Here is a 20,761-nt window from a genome sequence, read left to right as displayed (position 1 = left end):
AGGTGTCGAAAAATAAATAACAATATAACCTTATTATTCACTAAAAAGAAACCGTCTTTATGCGAAACGGGTGACGAATCAAGATCAGCTTGATGTTAGCTGTATCAGAGTTCAAATATACGAAATTTATGAAAACAGAAGTAGTTTTTTTCAATATAAATATAATTTAATAGAATTATTTCAGAGAAAATTGTTAGTCTTGAAAGCATCTATTAAAGGCTGACAGATATGCAGCTATATGAGGGATATAAAACATCCCTTCATAAACTGTTGGGTAATATAGAATTTAAGTGATGTAAAGTTAACACTCGAAAGGGTTTAATGGAACTTCCAGATATTGCTTTCAAAAGAATACAATTTTTAAAAACATATAACAAAATCAAGGAAGAATTATTATATCAATTTTTTAATTTAGATGAGACATTGATATTTCTGAATGGTAGATTGGATCACTCATGGTAAGATGATAATAAATATAGCATAAAGATAACAAAAGTTGATGGAAAATGGTAAATATTGAAATATCGATTAGGTTTTATTAGTCACAATACTTATTAATAATTCATTGCAGACATATAGTTCTTCATGCTGGAAACAGGAATGGTTTAATTCCTGGTGCAGAATTAGTGTTTTCCTCTAAGTCCAAGAACAAGTGAATCAAGAAAGATTGTAATTAAGGAATGGCTTAAAGTTTAATATAAGTTTTGAATAAACTATGTTATAAAATGAACTATTACAAATTGTTACCTGGTAAATATAAATGAAATATTTAATTGCATTTTATGTCATTTACTTTTTTAGAAATAAGCCTGAGAAAAGATATATGGTAGATCCGATTGCTTAACGTTGTAGACACAGAGTATTATGCCTTCCACCCTATTACTGCATATTTAATCCAATTGAACTGATATGGGGTATTGCAAAGAATTATTGCAATAAATATTCAGGTCGAGAAGGATATTCAAATTAGAACTGATTATATTAAAGAAGCATTGTCGAAAATAACACTTTCGGTTTGAATGTGCTCGATCAGACACATTGAAGAAGAAATTCACAAATGGTGGAATCGTGAGCAAGTTTTTGATAGATTGGAAATAAACAGCTTTGTTATTCACTTGATAAATGATTCTGAATGATAGAGTGATTGAATAAAACTTTATGAATGTTGGTTTATGACTCAATGCTGACAATTACCAAGACAGGGTGATGAAAGAGGAAGCAACTAAAGGTCAGTTTATAATTAATATATTTTAGCAGTAGGAAATTGTATTATAGAGAGTCAAATCTTTATATGCATATATGTTATTGCTCAGAATATACGTCAATATTTGTTTAAAATGTATGAGGAGAGAAATAATACTAAATCTTTTGCAGTTATGGCAAATGCATGAGAATGCAGTGATTAAATCTTTATTTATCAATAAAGATGTATAAAGGTAGTAACAGAATAAACTGAGGAGAAATACAGTAATACCTAATGACTTTACGAGGAAACATTGCATCGATGTAAACAAGCACTAAACGTAAAAGGTAAATGTTCTCTAAAGAAAATAAAACACATTACTCAGATATACAATTGTTAATTAGGTGGAATGGGCCTTCAAGAGCTACTATTATATAAAGAAGCGTGCGTAGAACTCTATCCATACTAGTGTGGAAAGTTCATTGTAAATATAATAAAACAACTCGGACCTATAAATTATTGTCGTTGTATAATTGATTTTAGTTTTAAGTCCTGCGATAATACATGCATTAGGTATACTAGAATATTAAAATAAACTATATACGTTTGATAACAGTTTTCTTTAATAATTTTATTTTGATTACAATTTTATTATATGTCAAAATACAAATGTACTAAAACTCAAAGGTTTATGCGGCAACATTGTGTCATTAATTCAGATAACGTGGGTTTATTGTTGTTTTGAATAGACTATAATTGTAAATCCGTTGCTGGATTCTATCATACATCATAAATAGTTAAAGACATATGTTCTACGGTAAAATAATAATGTTAACCTCAAATTTGTACGGTCATATCATGAAATACTACATGAAGAAAAACTATTTAAGAAAACAACAGTGTAATATGTTATTCAAATAATTTTAAAATTATTATTTCACGTAATATATAGAGACATTTTAATTATTTTAAGTGTGGAAGTACCATATCGTTCAGCAACAGAATAATGTAGAGCCTTTTTGGGAAAGTTATATTTGGCTCATCTTGTGTAGGTTACTTCATTGCGCTGGATTCCATAATTGCTGTAGCCTTGAGTTAAGAAATATATCTTATATTTTCACAGACCAAACTCTCGGAAATGCCGGCCTGGTGGCGCAGTGGTAAAGGCGATGGGACGGTCCTCCTATTGTTTCGATAGCCGCGCATTCGAATCCTGCTGGGGCATGGTCATAAATTTATGTTTGTAATTGTTTAATATTTGTGAATGTTGTAGGCAAGAGTGTAAAATCCGACAAGGAAAATTATCTCAGTCACGCCAGTAACCAGGCTGATTCGGAGGACTGTGATTCGGAGCCCACATTGTATATACATGCAATGTATATACATATATATATATATATATATATATATATATATATATATATATGTATATATATATATATATATATATATATATATGTATATATATATATATATATATATATATATATATATATATATATATATACTACGGGTTTATCTGGACTGGGCCTAAAGTTTAATGTGGGCTCCGAATCACGGTCCTCCGAATCAGCCTGGTTACTGGCGTGACTGAGATCATTTTCCTTGTCGGATTTTACACTCTTGCCTACAACATTCACAAATATTAAACAATTACAAACATAAATTTATGACCATGCCCCAGCAGGATTCGAATGCGCGGCTATCGCAACAGTAGGAGGACCGTCCCATCGCCTTTACCACTGCGCCACCAGGCCGGCATTTCCGAGAGTTTGGTCTGTGAAAATATAAGATATATTTCTTAACTCAAGGCTACAGCAATTAGGGAATCCAGCGCAATGAAGTAACCTACACAAGATGAGCCAAATATAACTTTCCCAAAAAGGCTCTACATTATACTACATTATATATATATATATATATATATATATATATATACATATATATATATATATATATATATATATATATATATATATATATATATATATAAACTCTCGGAAATGATAAAATGCCATAATAAGAAATATAATAAAAAATCCTAAATAAACAAATATTCATATTTTTTTGCAATCTCAATTAATAAATGATAAAACTTCTTAAACTGTAAATATGTATTTTGGCAGAAAAAAATAACAACAATGCTGATTTCTCACATATAAAACACATAACTTTTAATAAAAATGTTTAGCAAAGATTCAAGAGGCAAGGAACTCGGTAACCCCATTTGGGAACATTAATATTTCATCCACAGTTTCACGTCGATATTTAAGAATACTGAATGCTTTATTTTTAGCACAATTCCCTTATATATAGGTAATGCAAAGTCAACTAAAACAGAAACGCCAAGCATCTTATCGTTTTTTATTACATCTATATTTTTGTTGTCACTAAAGCAAATCATTAGTTATATACGAAATGTGATAAAGAAGCATTAACACTGTGTTTTATTACTCACCTAATTTTGTTATGGGCTATATGAGGAGCATTAAAGGAATAAATTAAAAATCTGCAGTAGAAACAAATTTTAAAACTAAGGGATATATCTGAAAAAAAAACTATTTCTATAACAAAAACCAGTCGATAAATTAATAGTCACAGGAAATGGTGTTGATATTGGCATATCCGTGTTGGATTTTCAAGAAAGGCTTGTTTTAAAGAAACAAAAAATATATAGTAAGTTCAAGATTTTGTTCCATTATTCCAAATTAAGGAGAACTTTGACAGTGCACATTAAATTCATGTATAACTAATGCTGATTTTGCGTTTAAATTGTATATAATTGAAATATCTGAATCTCAACAAAAGAACGTCGCATCTTAGATCACTAGATTTTTTCTTGTGGAGTTTTCTTAAGTTGCAGATACCAATAAGCTGCAAACACTCGATGCACTTAAAGTAACCCAAGCTATAATTTGACGATGTTAGATTTCATACTAAGTTTGCATTTAATATAAAATAAGCATTTTGATAAAATTTTATACCTAGCATGTTTTAATCTATTTGAACATTGATCGACACTTGTTGAAAATGGAAACTTACTGAAGGAATTGCTTCTATGGCTATGGCTTTGTCCTGGAACCAAGAGAGCGTCACTGTCCATGTCGGAGTCATAAGGATTATCTTGTTGGCATTCCAGATCACCCAAAGAATTACTTCTTAGTGGCGGTAAACTGAAATGTATTTCTTTGGTCCTGAAAAAAGCAAAGTTCTTGTTTTATATTTTGTTTATAATTTTATATTAATTGTATAATGAGGCAAAAAATTGGTGCAAATTATCTAATTTGTCATTTCTCAATGTATATTGTGATCGAAATGTTAAAAATAACCTCAAACCTTATTTATTAATCGACTTCGAAAAATGAGGAGGTTCCATGTTCAATTTTCAAAAATTCTTTTTTATTCGAGAGAGTGCGCTTTCCAAGTCGTCCCATTGGAACCAAGTGAGGATCTGTTGTAGAGAATGGGTGGATGTAGTGGGAAAAACGGCTCAAATATCAAAGTTTTTACATATTTTTTATCTAAATTAATCAGATATTTGTTTATAATGTTATTGCTGAGCTGATGTGACGGAAAATCGGAAGTCGTTCAGTGCAAAAGCGAATGGCTTCGCTTTTAAAGCACTAAGAATATCACACAAGGTCTCATAGAAATATTGTACGACTAATTTTATGTTTTATGTTGTAATGGTTAAAGAGTTTAAATCGAAAGCGAAGGTCGCGGGTTTGATTTCCGGCAGAGACAATAACTTTTTGTTGTTGTATAGTTAGAACATATGTCAAATCACCTAGGCTAAGTAGCCGACCCCGAGGTGCATCTTATATTCCTCCTTAATCATTCTTTGTTCCTATTTTTCCTCATACAGGTTACACCATTACTTGGCCTACCCATCGTAATATTACAAAAAATAACTACGCAATTTACTGATTAAATATCTAACACTAAAAAGAGAAAAATAAAATTTTTTACATAAAAATTCAATCGACTTCAAGAAATAAATTAGGAAATCACTAAAAGTTAAAAAGTAATCAGACTTAGATTTTTAATACAAAAAAAAAACATTTTAAAATAAAATGTCTACATAATAATCGTTATAATAACTAAATAAAATAATCAAAAACCGTTTTTAACCTATATCCTACACGTATTTTATATCACTACATAGTATAAAACAAAGTCGCCTTTTCTGTCCCTATATCCTTATGTGCGCTTAAATCTTTAAAACTACGCAACGGATTTTGATGCGGTTTTTTTCAATAGATAGAGTGATTCAAGAGGAAGGTTTATATGTATAATACATGCATAATATACTAAGGCAACATTGCTAATTTTAGAGATTTCTAACGTGATGTCGTAAATTAACCTATTTTTTTACGCTTATTTAGCAATTAGCAAAAACGCTGCCTAACCCTACGAGTTAGATCAAATTAATGTACTACAGTATTGTACACCATAAAAAGGTCTACAAAAAAGTCCGCGATGGTATATGTTTATCTTTTAGGGATAACTCACATTAACCATTTTTAATGTTTACTTTTTACGTGAGAAAATGGCTTATTTACGAAGCTATTTTAAGCAATACGGCATTAATCCTTATCGAATTAAGTACCTTAAATACAGTGTGCAATTAATATAGATCAATATGGTTCCTTACAGCATGTAAATTAAACAAATATTTTCGGAGATATTACAAATTTAAAATTTGCGTTTAAAAATGTGTAATGTAATAAAAATTGTATGAATTTAGACATTCCAAAGATAGCAGGAAATCTTCATAGTAAGTATAGGGGAAGAGGAATTGTTTTACTCCAAATTTAATGCGTGCAGGCCAAGGGCAGTAATGAATGAACCAAAAATACTGGATCGATTTTAATCATGTTTTCATTGAGTGACATAGGCATATATATTTTATGCCCGTGCAAAGTCGGAGCGGGCCGCTATGTTTTTATATACAACGTTCATATTTTTTCTGTAGTGTATTTAATTTAGTATCAGCATTGCACCTGTGCGAAGCCGGGGCGGGTCGCTAGTTCTACTATATACACACAATTTAGCTTAATACGTACCTAAGCCTATTTATCTACTTACAATATTATTTTAACTACTGCCAACTGATTACTTTGAAGTCGGTGCCGAAACCAACCAATACAAAAATAATAATATAATTTAGTGACATGTATAAAAAATTAAATTATCAACAAAACAAATCTAAATTAATATCACTGTTTGGGTTATTATTGATAATATTGATAATTTTAATTCGTATTCACATTCATGGAAAATTTTAATCGAGAAGCAACTACATCAGTCTTTGCTTTTATGATAATCTTTTAAGTATTCGGTATCGTTATCGTTTAAAATATGCTACGCCTGTGTGATTGGCATTGGCATAAAATATACAAAAAATTAACCTTCATAATAATTCACTATGGTGTAAATACAAAATATATAACAATATTACAGAGACAGAAGAGGGTAATAAATTGGAGTATTTTTAATTATGATGATCAAGGAATATCATTATAATATGATCATCATTTTAAAAAAAATTTCGTATAATTTCGTTGCAATTTAACGTTATTTTCTTAGGTTGTAGTTGGCATTAACAATAGACGAATTGCAAATGCTTCTGACCTTGAATTTGATAATATGAATTTGAATACGGAGAACATCATTTTATTGTTGCTTTAGTTGTTGTTTGGATATTTCCTGGATGAATTATTATAATTCCTTTTTTAAGTATATTTGAGTAGTTCTGAAAAACGGTCAGATTATTAGCAAACATTCTTAAATATAAATTAAACAAAAGACAATATCTGATTTAAACTACTATTTTAATACTGATAAATAATATGATAGTCAGCAGTAAAACAGGAGATAAAAGACTAATTAAAATAAAATTAGATTAAGAGTTACAAATACAGAATGGAAATATATGAATGAGAATGTGATGGTTTTCCTTCTTAGGAATTAGAAAAATAGAAATATGGAAATCTTAACGGATTTATTAATGCTAACATATAATTATGATACTAGTAACTTTCCCTCTAACTTTTTTTCTCTTTTTTCTTATAGAAATTAAATGTAGAATTAACCAGAATGATCCACAGTAGGAAATATACAGTTTAGCCATTATAATCTAAATGTTAACGTATTTTATTTTTATGGTATAGAATCGACAACCTACGTGTATTATAACCATTAGTTGAAATCAGACAACACAAACAACAGAAAAAATGTAAACATGAAAAATCCGATCATCTATTTTTCAGGCATGTAATAACAATAAAGGCTGATATTTGAAAATATTTTAGTAATGTTGTGGATTTTTTCCGTTAAATGTATTAAACAAATTAGTTAGAAGTTGAAGTAATACATTTATTGTATATTGAATTCTACAATGTTACTGAAATTATGAAACCAAAAAAATGACTAAGAATAAGCGGAAGCAATGTACAACCCCAGAAATTAAATTGTTCCTTATTCTATTTATTTTTCCAAAAATCAATGGTTAATAACAAATGGGTCTGTAGTTTCTTTCCGTTTTTTTATGTTAAAGAAAACACGTTATTTGTAATAGATAGTTAAAATTTATTTCTTCAAATATTGGCTATTTGACTCTATACATTTTGCTCATCTCACGGTCAAATTATGGCCGCCGTTCCAAAGAACGGTTTCATTATTGAATGAAACCATTTGACCTTCTCGAAATTCACATCCAAGAAATCCAAAAGTGTTATTTTACAACCGCGTGCCCTATTGATGCGAAAAGGTGGTAGTTGGATGGAGCCAGGTCTAGAGAGTACGGCGGGTGCGATTGATTGATTTTTGTATATAAGACAGCTTCTCATGCTGCAAACTCACTTTATCACGTCCTTCAGAATGTTCCGCGGATGATGCTTTCCGATCAATGCACAGTTCAAAGTTATCTTTGGTTGTCGGTACTGTTTCTCCAGGAATTTTTTCCAACCAATATTACAACCGAAGAGATTTGGCATTGCAGTCGGTGGACCGACTTCGCCAGGTGATAACCATAACTTATTTCACTGACTCTGTTTCGACTTTTTAATTGCCCATCACTCAATTCAAGAGGCATACCTTTTCCTGTCTTTAATACCTCGTCAACCCTCGAAACCTTTCACAAATTTCGACTGGGCGCACATTCATCTTGTCTGCCAATTGTATTTGAGTTTATGTTGGGTCTTCATACAATAACTCCTGCAAATCTACATCTTCGAACGTTTTAGGCGTACCGTAACATTATTTGCCTTGAAATCTTCTTATGGTTGGAGCATGCTTACCGTAAGTCTCTACCAGTAAACAATCACTTTAAGCGGACTTTGTCTTTTGATGAAACAATTAAAGTACTGCCATAAAAGGACATTTTCAGGAACACATTAGATATTTTCAAAAAAATTTCAGTAGGAAATGAGACATAGAAATGATAATTAATTACTTATATAGCAAACCATACCATTGCATTTATATCGTGTAAAATCTGTTACAAAATTAGGAAAGTAAAACTGGCGCAACTGGTATTTTCGTTGGTCGAAGAGATTATACTTTACTGAAAGAGAGAAATAAAAAAAATTACCGTTTAATGATTATTTCATAATTACAAACTTATGACGTATATGAGGCAATATTAAGAATAATAGAGACGTTTATTAATGAAACAGAAGCCCATATGTTAATACGTCAATTTAGTCCATTTGTATCGTTAGAACGCCGTAATATATGTTCCTATATTGTCGATTTAATCGCCCTGGAATTAGAACAGTCGAACATTAGGGTACCGACGCGGAGGTGTCGCAATTCACGATGTTCCATATAGAATTTACAAGCAGTTTAGGTGATGTTTATTGCCAATTTATTATCTCCATTTCTTGATAATAATATCTGCTAGGTCAAATACCTAACAACAAATCAAGTTTCACCCGATTTTGTACATAATAAAATACAATATATGTATATATATATATATATATATATATATATATATATATTCGTTCTTTCATAAAATAATTAGTATTAACAAGCAATAGAATATACAAAATTCCTAAAAATTAGAATCTAAAATATATTAATATTTGTAAGTTGATATTTGATTTAAAAGCCATTTATTGAGATGTGAGTGGCTGTCTTGGTCTAATCCATGGCACCATGATTCGTTTCATCGCCAATCATAATACGCCACAGAAAATTCTTTCTTTTTGTCTGGTAAGCAATAAAACCGAGATATTAAAATGGTTCAAATTGTCTTGATAAAGAGAATTTTTTTTAATTTATGAAACTTTAATGATGAATGATAATAAATTAAAAATACAGCTTGTAATGGTGAAATTTAATGAAAAAAATATTGTTAGATAACATAAACTATATAATAAAATTATTCTTGGGAACTATAGACGCTTCCCACGACGACTGGTCATAGTTCATCTGAAATATGAGACGTGTTCAAACTCGGTGGGCTGTTTTGGTTTCTATGCTGTACTTGCGTAGTGGGAGGCTCTGGCATGGAATGCGGTGCTGGACCGAACTTTTAAGGAGGCTTGGTTTATATTCTTGTATCGATGGCTCGGCAGAGTTCAGAATTATAACGTGTGTTTGTCTAATTTGAATTTTTAGTTAAATACATTCTGACAATATCCGAGGTGGTATCACTCGTAAAGTGATATACATGTAAATAAGTAATTATTAATTGTGTATTTATGCCCGAAATGGGGAGTGAAATATTGCATACTCGTCCTTTGCCAATACCATTTTCGACAAATCAACCTCCGAGTTTAAACCCCAGTTATTTACTGCAGTAACAAATAAATACGTTGAAAGATGATCTAGAACGGTTTAAACGTGGACGAAGCAAGCAGGTTTACCTGGTGAATTTTGGACACTATGACCACTAGAGGAATTTTGGTCTCCAAGGGACCAGAGGTACTTCGGGCTCTAGCGCTACCAGAAGGACTTCGAGCACTTGGACTACCAGAATGATTTCGGGCACTAGAGTTACTAGCAAGGAGGACTTCAGATACCAATGGCTACTCGGAGGATTTCGGGGACCAAGACAAAATTTACTAGCTTTAGGCAAGGCTGATTGACAAAACAAAATTTACTAGCTTTAGGCTAGGCTGATGATAAGACAAAAGTTAACAGGTCATTTGAAAAGTCCCCAGCCTACAATGGTAAAACACTTTTTTGGCAAAATTAGTTTTTTTATTTAACATCCTTTCAAAGGTGATACACTGATTATAGCGACCCTCCAACTTTACGATACCATTTTTATAGTACGATTTGTCCTTTGCTTCAAAATAGGCCTCAGTTTCGGCGATCACCTCTTCATTCCACGAAAATTTCTTCCCAGCGAGCATTCTTTTGAGATCTGAGAACAGGAAATAGTCGCTGGTAGCTAGATCTAGAGAATACGGTGAATGAGGAAGCAATTCGAAGCCCAATTAATGGATTTTTGCCACCGTGTTCACTAACTTGTGACACGGTGCATTGTCTTGGTGAAGCAGCACTTCCTTTTTATTCAAATGCGGCTGTTTTTCGAAGGTTTCGTCCTTCAAAGAGTCCAATAATGCTATATAATAATAGCTCTTGATTGTCCTTCCTTTTCCAAGGTTGTCAATGAAAATTATTCCATGGGCATTCCAAAATACAGACGTCATAACCTCGCCAGCCGACTGTCGCTTTTTTTCACGCTTTGGAACTGTGTCATCGTGTGCAATCGACTCGGATGACTGTCAATTGGACTTCGGAGTGAAATGATGGAGCCGTGTTTCATCTATTGTCACATAGTGACACAAAATCTCCGGTTTATTATCATCTTCAAACACTGCTCCAAATCATTAACTCATCATTTCGGTTAAAAGTGGGCTTGCGCGGCATTCACATTGCACAGAGCTTTCTCATACCCAAATATCTGTGAATGATATGATGTACACGTTCAGTTGATATCTTTAGAGTGTCTGCTATTTCATTCAATTCCAATTTACGGTCATTCAAAATCACTTTATGGATTTTTTAATGTTTTCTTGGGTAACAACCCCTTTTGGGCGTCCACTGCATTCACCTTCTTCGGTGCTCATTTCACCACGTCTAAATTTAGCATACCATAGATGGTTGATTTTCCTGGGGTAGTATCTGGAAACTCGGTATCAAGCCAAGTTTTTGCTTCAACTGCATTTTTTCCTTTTAAAAAGCAATATTTTATCAACACGCGAAATTCTTTTTTATCCTTTTTTTCACAATAACAAAAGTTGCTTCATTCAAAATGCTATAATTCACAAACTAATGATCCGACTCAATTTTATACATGCATATTTTGAGGGTTTGAGCTGATTATAAAAACATTTAGATTTAATTCTTGTAGCGCAATCTATGTGTCAGGGCGGGGACTTTTCAATTGACCTTGACCACCCAAGTATTTGTTACAAATTAACCGATAATTCTTCAGAAGATCTAGTGTCCTTCGAAAAGTTCGAGGTCGAATATAAAGTCAGGATTGACGACTAACAGGGATTGTGGTCTAATGGGCTTTTCCCACGATCGGTCATAGCTCAACCGAAATATGAGACGTGTTCAAACACGTTCGGCATTATGTTGTTTTCTTTCTATTCTGTACTTGCGGAGTGGGAATCTCTGGCAGGGAATGCGGTGCTGGGGCGCGTTTTTTGAGGTGTTTTGTAGTTTATGCTTGCGCCCGTGTATCGACGGCTTGGTGCAGAGTTGAGAATTAGGATCTGTGTTTTCTAATTTGTATTTGACTCTACCTTATTTATAATTTCCTTTAAAACTATAAATAGTAATATTGTTCAATAAGAATTCTCTCCAAGGGACCAACAACAACAAAAAGGATCCAAATCTCAACAAGAAATACTATTTGAATAATATACGTCATTTTCGTTAAACTGTTAATTTTAAAACCTCATAATTTTTGACCGGTATCTCTTCTATGTCTCTTTATCATGCTATTTTCACACAGGTCACTACGGGATCAGGTTTTCATGACTTTTTTCATTCAATTTATGACATTTTGCAACTGCCCTATTTGCTTGATTTCTCATCACTTATCTTCTAACTGTTTCTTAAACTAGAGACATCGCCTAAATGATACAATTTTAAGCGATATTCAGAATATTAAAACCGATTTGTTCATGATGTTGTTGTTGAAGGTTTTTAAGCAGTTTATTTATTGAAAGCAATTGTTATATGAAACACCGGAAGAAGCTTTGAAGAAAATAAAATGAATTATGAAAAATAAATAAATACTTTAGTATAGGAGAATTTTAAATGTATATAATGCCTCTATAGGTTATTCATTAATATATGATTAATGAAATTTTAAGAAGGAATATGTTTCGTCAAATATTTAGTTATATTAATATTATAACCACTTGATACCACTTGATTTTGAATAATAATTAAACGCAGTATTAAATTTACTTAGCCATCACATTTAAGAGCTACTTCCTAATATATCTTCGTTTCGAGTTACAATATTAAATTCTGAAGACCTTAGAAATGTTTCAATTTACTTAAATTACGAAATGTATATAACAATGTCGAAGAAATGTCTAAAATCTATAGAAAGAGGACTACAGCAGAGATAAAAGTGTAAACTGATTTTAATACATTATACATATAAATATTATTTAAAATTTAAATTCATATTAAATAAAAAATGTAAGAATAATTAAACCCATATTTTTTTTGAAAATATATCATTTGTAGCCATATAACTGTAGAATATCTATAAATTGATTATGAAAACCAGAAAAAATATGACTTTCGAAACATTTGATTAGATGATTTTTGTTTAATTTTACTTGATGAAACTTTAACTGGTTAGAGTACCTACGATAATTTATCTGTCATGTTGTTTTATGAGACTATTCTAACTACGCAGGAGTTTATAACTTGTGCCTGAACATCCACTGTTTTTGCGCTTAACCGTGTAATTGCTGTACAAGCTTTAGAAACCTCGTCAAATATACAGGCGAGAAAGGGCTTGATTACGAACCAAATTGGGGGGGGGGGAGACCTACACTGATTGTGTAAACATTTCCTTACAAACGTTTATATAATGTAAATAAATATATCAACATAATGGGATAGAATTTCGTCTCTATTCATAACAATAAATGTTGCTATCGTTCATTTTTCATTAATATTTTTTGGTTTTGATTCTTTATTTGCTAATATAAAAATGTTCCTTACAGCTTGTTCTTTCTTATATTACAAATATATGAAATGTAATATATTATTAAGATTAATTTATAATGAAACGTATATAATTTAGAAATACAGAAGACACTCAATAATAAATATATTGCGTTATTGTAAACAACAAGACGGTCCAAAATTCTAAATAACCTTTCTTCTAACTAAAAAATAGTTATGGCTGTTGAAATGCTAGTTAAGTTTGTTTTTAAATTCAATAAGTAATGATTATATTGAAACATTAACAATTTTTTATTTCTACTGATACCGTAACGAAGATTTTTTGCTCTCTCAAGCAGTACCTTCATTTACTAGGATGAATACTTTGAAGTCTATGCGCCTTCCTTTCACATATTTCAGTAGATTTTGGTACCCCATTACGTTCTCGTATAACTTGTGAATCATAAAGTATTCTAAGGTTATAATTTTCGATATTCTTTGGTAATGTCCTTCTCGCAGAACGGGAGAAGAGTTAAAACAAAATTAGGTGAAGGAGATGGAGAATTATTTTTATTTGGACGTTCCTTGTGGCACAATAATTATATGAAGAGTGGCGTAATAATTATAAAATATATATTATATTTTATATTAATATATTATTATTACTTTAAACATTATTTACCAGATCTAACCATGAATTCCAATATTCCTAGTTGAACGAATTATTCTTAAAAGCAGTAACTTCGGTTGTTGGAAAATCAAATTATTTAAAAGTGATGACTTTGATGTCCATGGCAAATAAATATTTGGAGAAAAAATAGGCAAGGAATTGCAAAACTTATTGGATAAAAGCAAATTCAATCTTTTATAAAGCTTTCAAACGGCTTACGTGCAGTGGGAAAAGAGAGGGGTATAGCTGTCAGACGAATCGACTGTAAATGACATTTCAAACCATTTTAACATGGCAGCTTAAACGCTGGCAGTCAAGAAAAGAAGAGCTTTTTGTATCGTATTGTTACTGGCGATGAAAAGTGGGTCTTTAAGAACAATTTAGTAGGTAAAACCATGGATTAATGAAGGAGGCTCATCCACATCGACACTAATGTGGAATATTCATGGCCTCTGCACATAAGATACTATTAACAAGGTGTACTGTATTGCGATCTGCTGAAACCGAATGAAACCGTTACTGCAGATGTGTATTCTCAATAGAACAACTCGAGCTCTTGCTCGACAACGCTCGGTCATATATTATAAAAAATGTTAATGATAGACTGTTGCAGATTGAATAAGAAGTTCTATTACACTCAGCGTAGTTAGCAGATATAGTGTCTTTTGATTGCCGTTTCCTCATATTAATGCAGCATGACTTGAATGATACAAAGACTGAAACGCTGAAGAAGCTTGACAATACATCAATGACTTGATTACTGTTAAACCAATATCGTTCATGTATTGCCATGTTGCCAGTAAGTTGCAAAAAATATTTCTTCATAAATGTCTTTTTAATGTGAAAATAGTCAGAATACTTGCAAACGCCTAATATAATTAGATTTAAATACCACATTGGTACTAAAATTTGAAAATTGCTGAAAGAGAGGATAAGTATTATCTTAAAACGAAAAACCCCACAAAATATCTGGCAAAGTTAAGTCAAGGTCAGTTTGATGAAGATTTGATTTATTTGTGCGTGCTGTTGAATCGATTAATTTATCAATAATAGAATAGAAAGATATCACCAAACTAATATGACCGCCGTATACGAACTACAATATTCACTCGACCAAATTTAAAGCCGTTATATAAAATGAGTAACATGATTTCCCAAAAAAAAATTTGTGCCCAGCTACAGTTTCGTTACTTTCAATATATCTGAAATATATTTAATATAAAATACCTTGAACAACATCAAAAAACAACTTTCCAAAGGCTCATTTCATGTATACATATTTTTAATATAATTTTTCCTTCAAGAAATTCTTTAGAAATTCAATTATTGTATACGATCTTATAAGAAAGCCATATTAAACATTTCGCCCTAGTGCTTCGCCTCGGAAACACATTTTAATAAATAAATTACAGGCATCGGTTAGCTACGACGACATAATAATATATGTAATCAGATTTTATATTAAGCATGAAAAAACATAGCATCTTAATAATAGTAATTTAAGAATGAGTATGTAATTAAGCTACAGTGTTAGTTTCGTCCAAGTTTTTCCCCTCTGAATAACATTTTATTTACTATATATATTCAGATTCTCTATTATATATTAAAAACTATAATATCATAATGATAATAATATATAGAACGATGTTAATTTTGTCCTAGTCCTTCTCCTCTGAAGCAGAATTCAATAAACTAATTACAAACGCCGAATTAGTAAACTACCAAGAAAAATAATATTTGAATCGAAATATTTTTCTCTTATACGTGAAAAAAATATAACATGATAATGTAATTTAAGTAAAAATATATAGTTAAGTAACGGTGTTTTTATCTGGTAAGTTAATGGAGCCACTTAAACAGTACGTGAGTAATCCTAATCGATACGCATCAACTGTTTTTGTTAACCAAGTAATAGATGGGCGAACCTTACGAGCCTCATAAAATATACAGATGGGGCACCGCTTAATTTCGAACTAAATTAGGAAACTATTCCAGGGAGGACTGCATAAACATCTTATTATAAAGGAACAAGACCATTCCAAGGGATTTCCAACAAATTTAAGCCAGAACTATAATAAAAATTAACATAAATTGTTTAATTATCAGCCTAAGGCAAATTAAAAGGATTAGTAAGCTTTGGAATTAAATCCTATAACATGGCATAACAACAACTATTACGCCTATAAATTAGTTTTAAAGGACTTAGAAAAAACTATGTATCTTTTGGTATCTTTATAACAAGTGAAGCGCTGTTCGGACAGATTACGACTCATATGTCCGAGAAAAAAGATCTGGAAAATACTGAAGGGGGGGGGGGTGTTAGCAACAGTTTAATGTTTCCAAGTATGTTTTCGTTGGTTTGGAAACATGTGATCGAGCGTTCATGATGAAGAATAATATTGTCGTGTATTTTATCGTATTTTAGCAATTTTTGATGTAGTTCTCGGCTCAGAGCTCGGAAAAACTTTCCGCAAATGCGAGTTATTCGGTACAAATACTGACATATTAAACGCGCAGAGAATACTTATTTTTTGACGAAATGGCACTTAGTGAAAACTGAACCCTGTCAGTGATACTTAAATATGAAGTTGTACAAATGTAAAACCATTTTATAATCTTCATATTTTTTTCAATACCTTCTTCAGTTGGTGCTAATTGTAGGTATACAAAAAATATTATAAAGAAACAATTAAAATTATTATCTTATTATATTTTATGGTGTTTAACTTTAGGTGCTACGAAAGTTAGGAAGAATGAGCTGTTGGGTTAGAATGTAATGGCCGGACAGTAGTGTCGTCAGTGTAGTTCGCAGTTATTTTGTACTCATTAGTTGGAAGGTTCGTGGTCTAAACCAAAAACATGACTTGTCCCAGTATTCTGCCCTGATGGATATTTTATGCGTATCTCTTGTAAAGCAGAATATGCATTACTACATTTAACTACAAAGCTTCTTCGGTCGAGGTATGATAATAATATGTAGTAACATGAATTCTGAAGTATTTTTTTACAAAACCTGACTAATATATAAAACTATAGAATAATATTATTCATGTAAATACTCTCAATATAAACAAAGATTAATAGAGAAAAAATTCAATGGGGGTCTCTATAGAAAATTATCTATTCCTTATAATAGTAATGTATATATTCCATATAGATTTTTATAAATGTAAGGCACTAAGCAGCTATTTTAAAGCTGCTATTAACTAAAACCTTTCTAGATGTATTTAATATATAAACAAATTATGTATAACAGTTAAATCAATTAATTATACAGATCTTATAATAGATCGCTATATTATATCAGATATATAGTTAAAGCCTGTATCGTTGTTTTTGTTCATTTGTCATTTCTTTGAACCTTTCGATATTAATTTATGGAATTAGTTCGTAATTTTTTTGTAACCAGTTGGAAAATATATCTATCAAAAATTTGAAAGCATAGATAATTTTGGGTTAATTAGTAGTATCCACAAAATGTTATAATAAGATGAAACAACATCAGAATATCGCTACCAAAATGAAGATGCATGAAGCATGAAGGAGTCTATGATGGGACAACTAGTGTTACAATTTAAAAACACATTCAAAAGCACGGGGGTTTTACAAGGTTTGAATATATATTTCGAATGAAAGGTGAACGATTTCCTCACAAGTGTTTGCAACTATAAGAACCTAAAAAGGCTTGGACTAAGATCATCGAAAACGATTTGAATAATGGGAGACTAATGTTGCCCTAGGCGAGAACAGCTGCGCCGATAGCCAACTATGGCGGGATTTATGTTATGGGGTTCTATATTCTATATGTTAATTTGGTTATTTCTAAATTCACTAAATGTTAGTTTTTAGTCACACAAGATTACGAATTCGCGTCACCTTTTGGATCCGAACAGATTAGAACGATTCTTAACGTTATTTAACGTCCTGTCCTAATCTACAATTCATGTGTCAAGATTGGCTGAAGATTACAAGTTCGTGCATGGTGACAATTGAGCGCTCCTATAACAACTGTCAGATGACAATGTTGCATTACATACCATTTGGAACTTGGTTTATTGATGCAATTGTGCTTCAGAACATCTGAAAATGTAGAGACAACATTGCAAAGTCTACTCAAATATGCATAGATGCGTATTTGCAACATTGTAGTTGCATATTCCTTACAGGTTATTTTTTGGGATGCAACCTGGATTCACGAAATTTTGTTGTTTTTTGTGACTGTGGGACAGCCGTGCAGTTGATCATCATTATGTGAGAAAAGTGTGGCTTAGTTATACACATTTTGAGCCAAGATAACAAAATATGTTCTCCGCATTACAGGTAACCCCACAAACCCCATTAAATGACATTTTCAGAACAAATGAGAACTTTGTCAAAGCACTCAAACGCGAAGAACCAAAAGTCTTATACGAAAATATCAAAGTAAGAATATTTGTCGGATTTGATATTAAAGACTAATAGTTGATGCAAGTTGTATAAAATATTAGAACGCCCGATGAAGCATCAGTATGAGCATCGTTTCAAAGTGTTACTTACAACTAGCTCAGCAAACATTAACCACCAGATGTAACCGTAGTTAACTGTAAGTAAACGATTAGTTGTAAAATTGCCACAAGATTGGTGCTCGAATGTCTCTCAAAATACATTTTCAGCATTCACATATTGATTCCCTTCCACAATACTTGGGCGATACCAGCGACGAGCAAGGAGAGTGTATGACAGCAAGACATAGAGAAAATTGAAAGGCGATACCAAGGATTTTGAAACAAAGGCATGATGTGCGATTACTGTTGAACCCTAATGCGTGTGTAGCGACCTTAAGGCATGTCGAATTTTACATAATGGAATAACGGTCTACAAAATACCCAGAAATATAATCCCAGATGTTGAACACGGGCGGGGTGCCAGCAGTGCCAACTAGAACCTGATAACGAATAGCTGACAACCCTGAGACGTTTATCTGGGATGTTATTGAAGGGTATTTCCTACATTCTGTACTCGACCATCGCTTGGTTTAGAAGTGCCACCATCGAGCCCAAGCCTCGTCTCCAGGTAACACCGCTGCCAGCCTTTCTTTTATCATTTGTATTTTTACATTTGTATATTACTTCAATAAATAATGGTCACATAATGTAAACACCACTGTTTCATTTCATTTTACCTCCATTCACCGAGCCACCTAATTCACCCTAAACGTGAAAAAGATCCCAAGAAGTATAAAAGACTCAGTTTGACCGCGAATTCAATAAATGACCGTTAATGGTCAAAAATAATAAAATAATTATTTTAATTTTGAAAACTAGCACCACTTTTAGAAAATTAGGTTGTTGTTTTGGTTTCAGCCCCGCAATTTACCATATAATTTGCAGCTTTAAACATGTTAAATTCTTGTATACTCATGGCGTTAGCAAACTAATACTATAGTTAAATTTTTTGAACTTTTATGAATATTATAATTAATTTGTAGATTTCCTCTCGGTTACAAATTCCAGATTGAAAATTCCGATAATAAAAACAAACATAAACCTAAATCAGATGTGGCGACTAATATACTCATTCTAAAAGCCGCAATTACTATAAACATAATCAGTAGCGTGCGTTTAGTAATTTCTTTTTATTATGATCACATGAATAAATATTAAATATCGATTTTGGTAAATATAGGTCGCCAGTCAGCCTTTTTTCTTCACGGCCAAACACTTTTAACTTCGTTACGTAATTAGGAAACCCCCTGAAACTTTTTATTACATGAATTAACAGAAGTTCCGACGCTATTTTTTCGTATCCACGTTAATAATTCAGTTATTAAATATCTTCGCCGAAAAAGAAACACGAGAGAGAAAGTTAAAATTAGTTTCTTATCTTATGGTAGAGATTAACTGAAGGGCATCAACTAAAAATATACTTCTGAGCGGTAAAAATATTTAACAAAGGTTCGTTAACTTTCTTTTTGAGATTTTATATATTATGGATTCTGTACTAAATTGTTCAATAAGTTAGGTCGTTCTTCGTTCTATAAGTAAAAACTCTACTTCAAAGTTTGAAATGCCCTCAATATATTTTATTGTTCACTACGTATTGTCTAACCTCCTGTATACTTTTTTTATTACTCTTCGCGAGTCCATAATATGCCCTATTGGCAATAAGTATTTCTTATGTCTATATTATATATACATGGCATGTAGAAAATCACTTCATTAAGCAACCTTCTGTATAAAATATTATTGGTGTTAAACGTTTTAGTCCACGCACTTCACTATCACGCCGCATATTTAGCTGATTAGCGAGTACATTGGGATGCACTGACACTCTTTCGAAGTACTTCACACAAACACGTTGAATGACATTCGTTATAGGTTCTAGAGGAATATCGCGTTGTATCACTTTATTTGAAATATAGTATGGAGCATCAATAATGGTACGGAACACCTTATTTTGGAACCGTTAAATGATGGATATATTAGATTTGCTAGCGGTACCCCATAGTTGGATTCCATATGCCCAAATGGACTTGAGTATAGACTCATACAGCAATACCTTGTTATCTAATGATAACTTGGATTTGCGGCCGATGAGCCAATACATTTGATATAATTTTAGTTCCAGTTGCTTCCGTTTAGAGAGTGCGCTTGCTTGTGACTTGTGGCTTGCAGGTAGTCTTTGCGGAATTTTTCTTTTTCGAAATGCTTTATATCATCTCGAATTATTACGGCTGTACCTCCATGTGCTTTTTCATCAGGGTGATT

General features: G+C 31.8%; 1 protein-coding gene across 2 annotated transcripts in view; it reads right to left on the bottom strand.

Annotated features, from left to right (window-relative positions):
- Positions 1-20,761, bottom strand: part of LOC143195091 (synaptotagmin-15) — a 345,027-nt gene that overhangs the window by 121,339 nt on the left and 202,927 nt on the right. For both annotated transcript variants that reach the window (XM_076401953.1, XM_076401961.1), the window contains exon 4: positions 4,226-4,377. In XM_076401953.1, the coding sequence (XP_076258068.1) occupies positions 4,226-4,377 (152 nt within the window). The remainder of the gene's footprint in view (positions 1-4,225; positions 4,378-20,761) is intronic.

Source organism: Rhynchophorus ferrugineus, unplaced genomic scaffold, assembly GCF_030347505.1.
Source record: "Rhynchophorus ferrugineus isolate W39M unplaced genomic scaffold, kcgeb_rfMv2 rfM1, whole genome shotgun sequence".
Lineage (NCBI taxonomy): Eukaryota > Metazoa > Arthropoda > Insecta > Coleoptera > Curculionidae > Rhynchophorus > Rhynchophorus ferrugineus.
The sequence above is the reverse complement of the archived record's forward strand: the minus strand, read 5'-3'. Positions and strand labels throughout refer to the sequence as shown.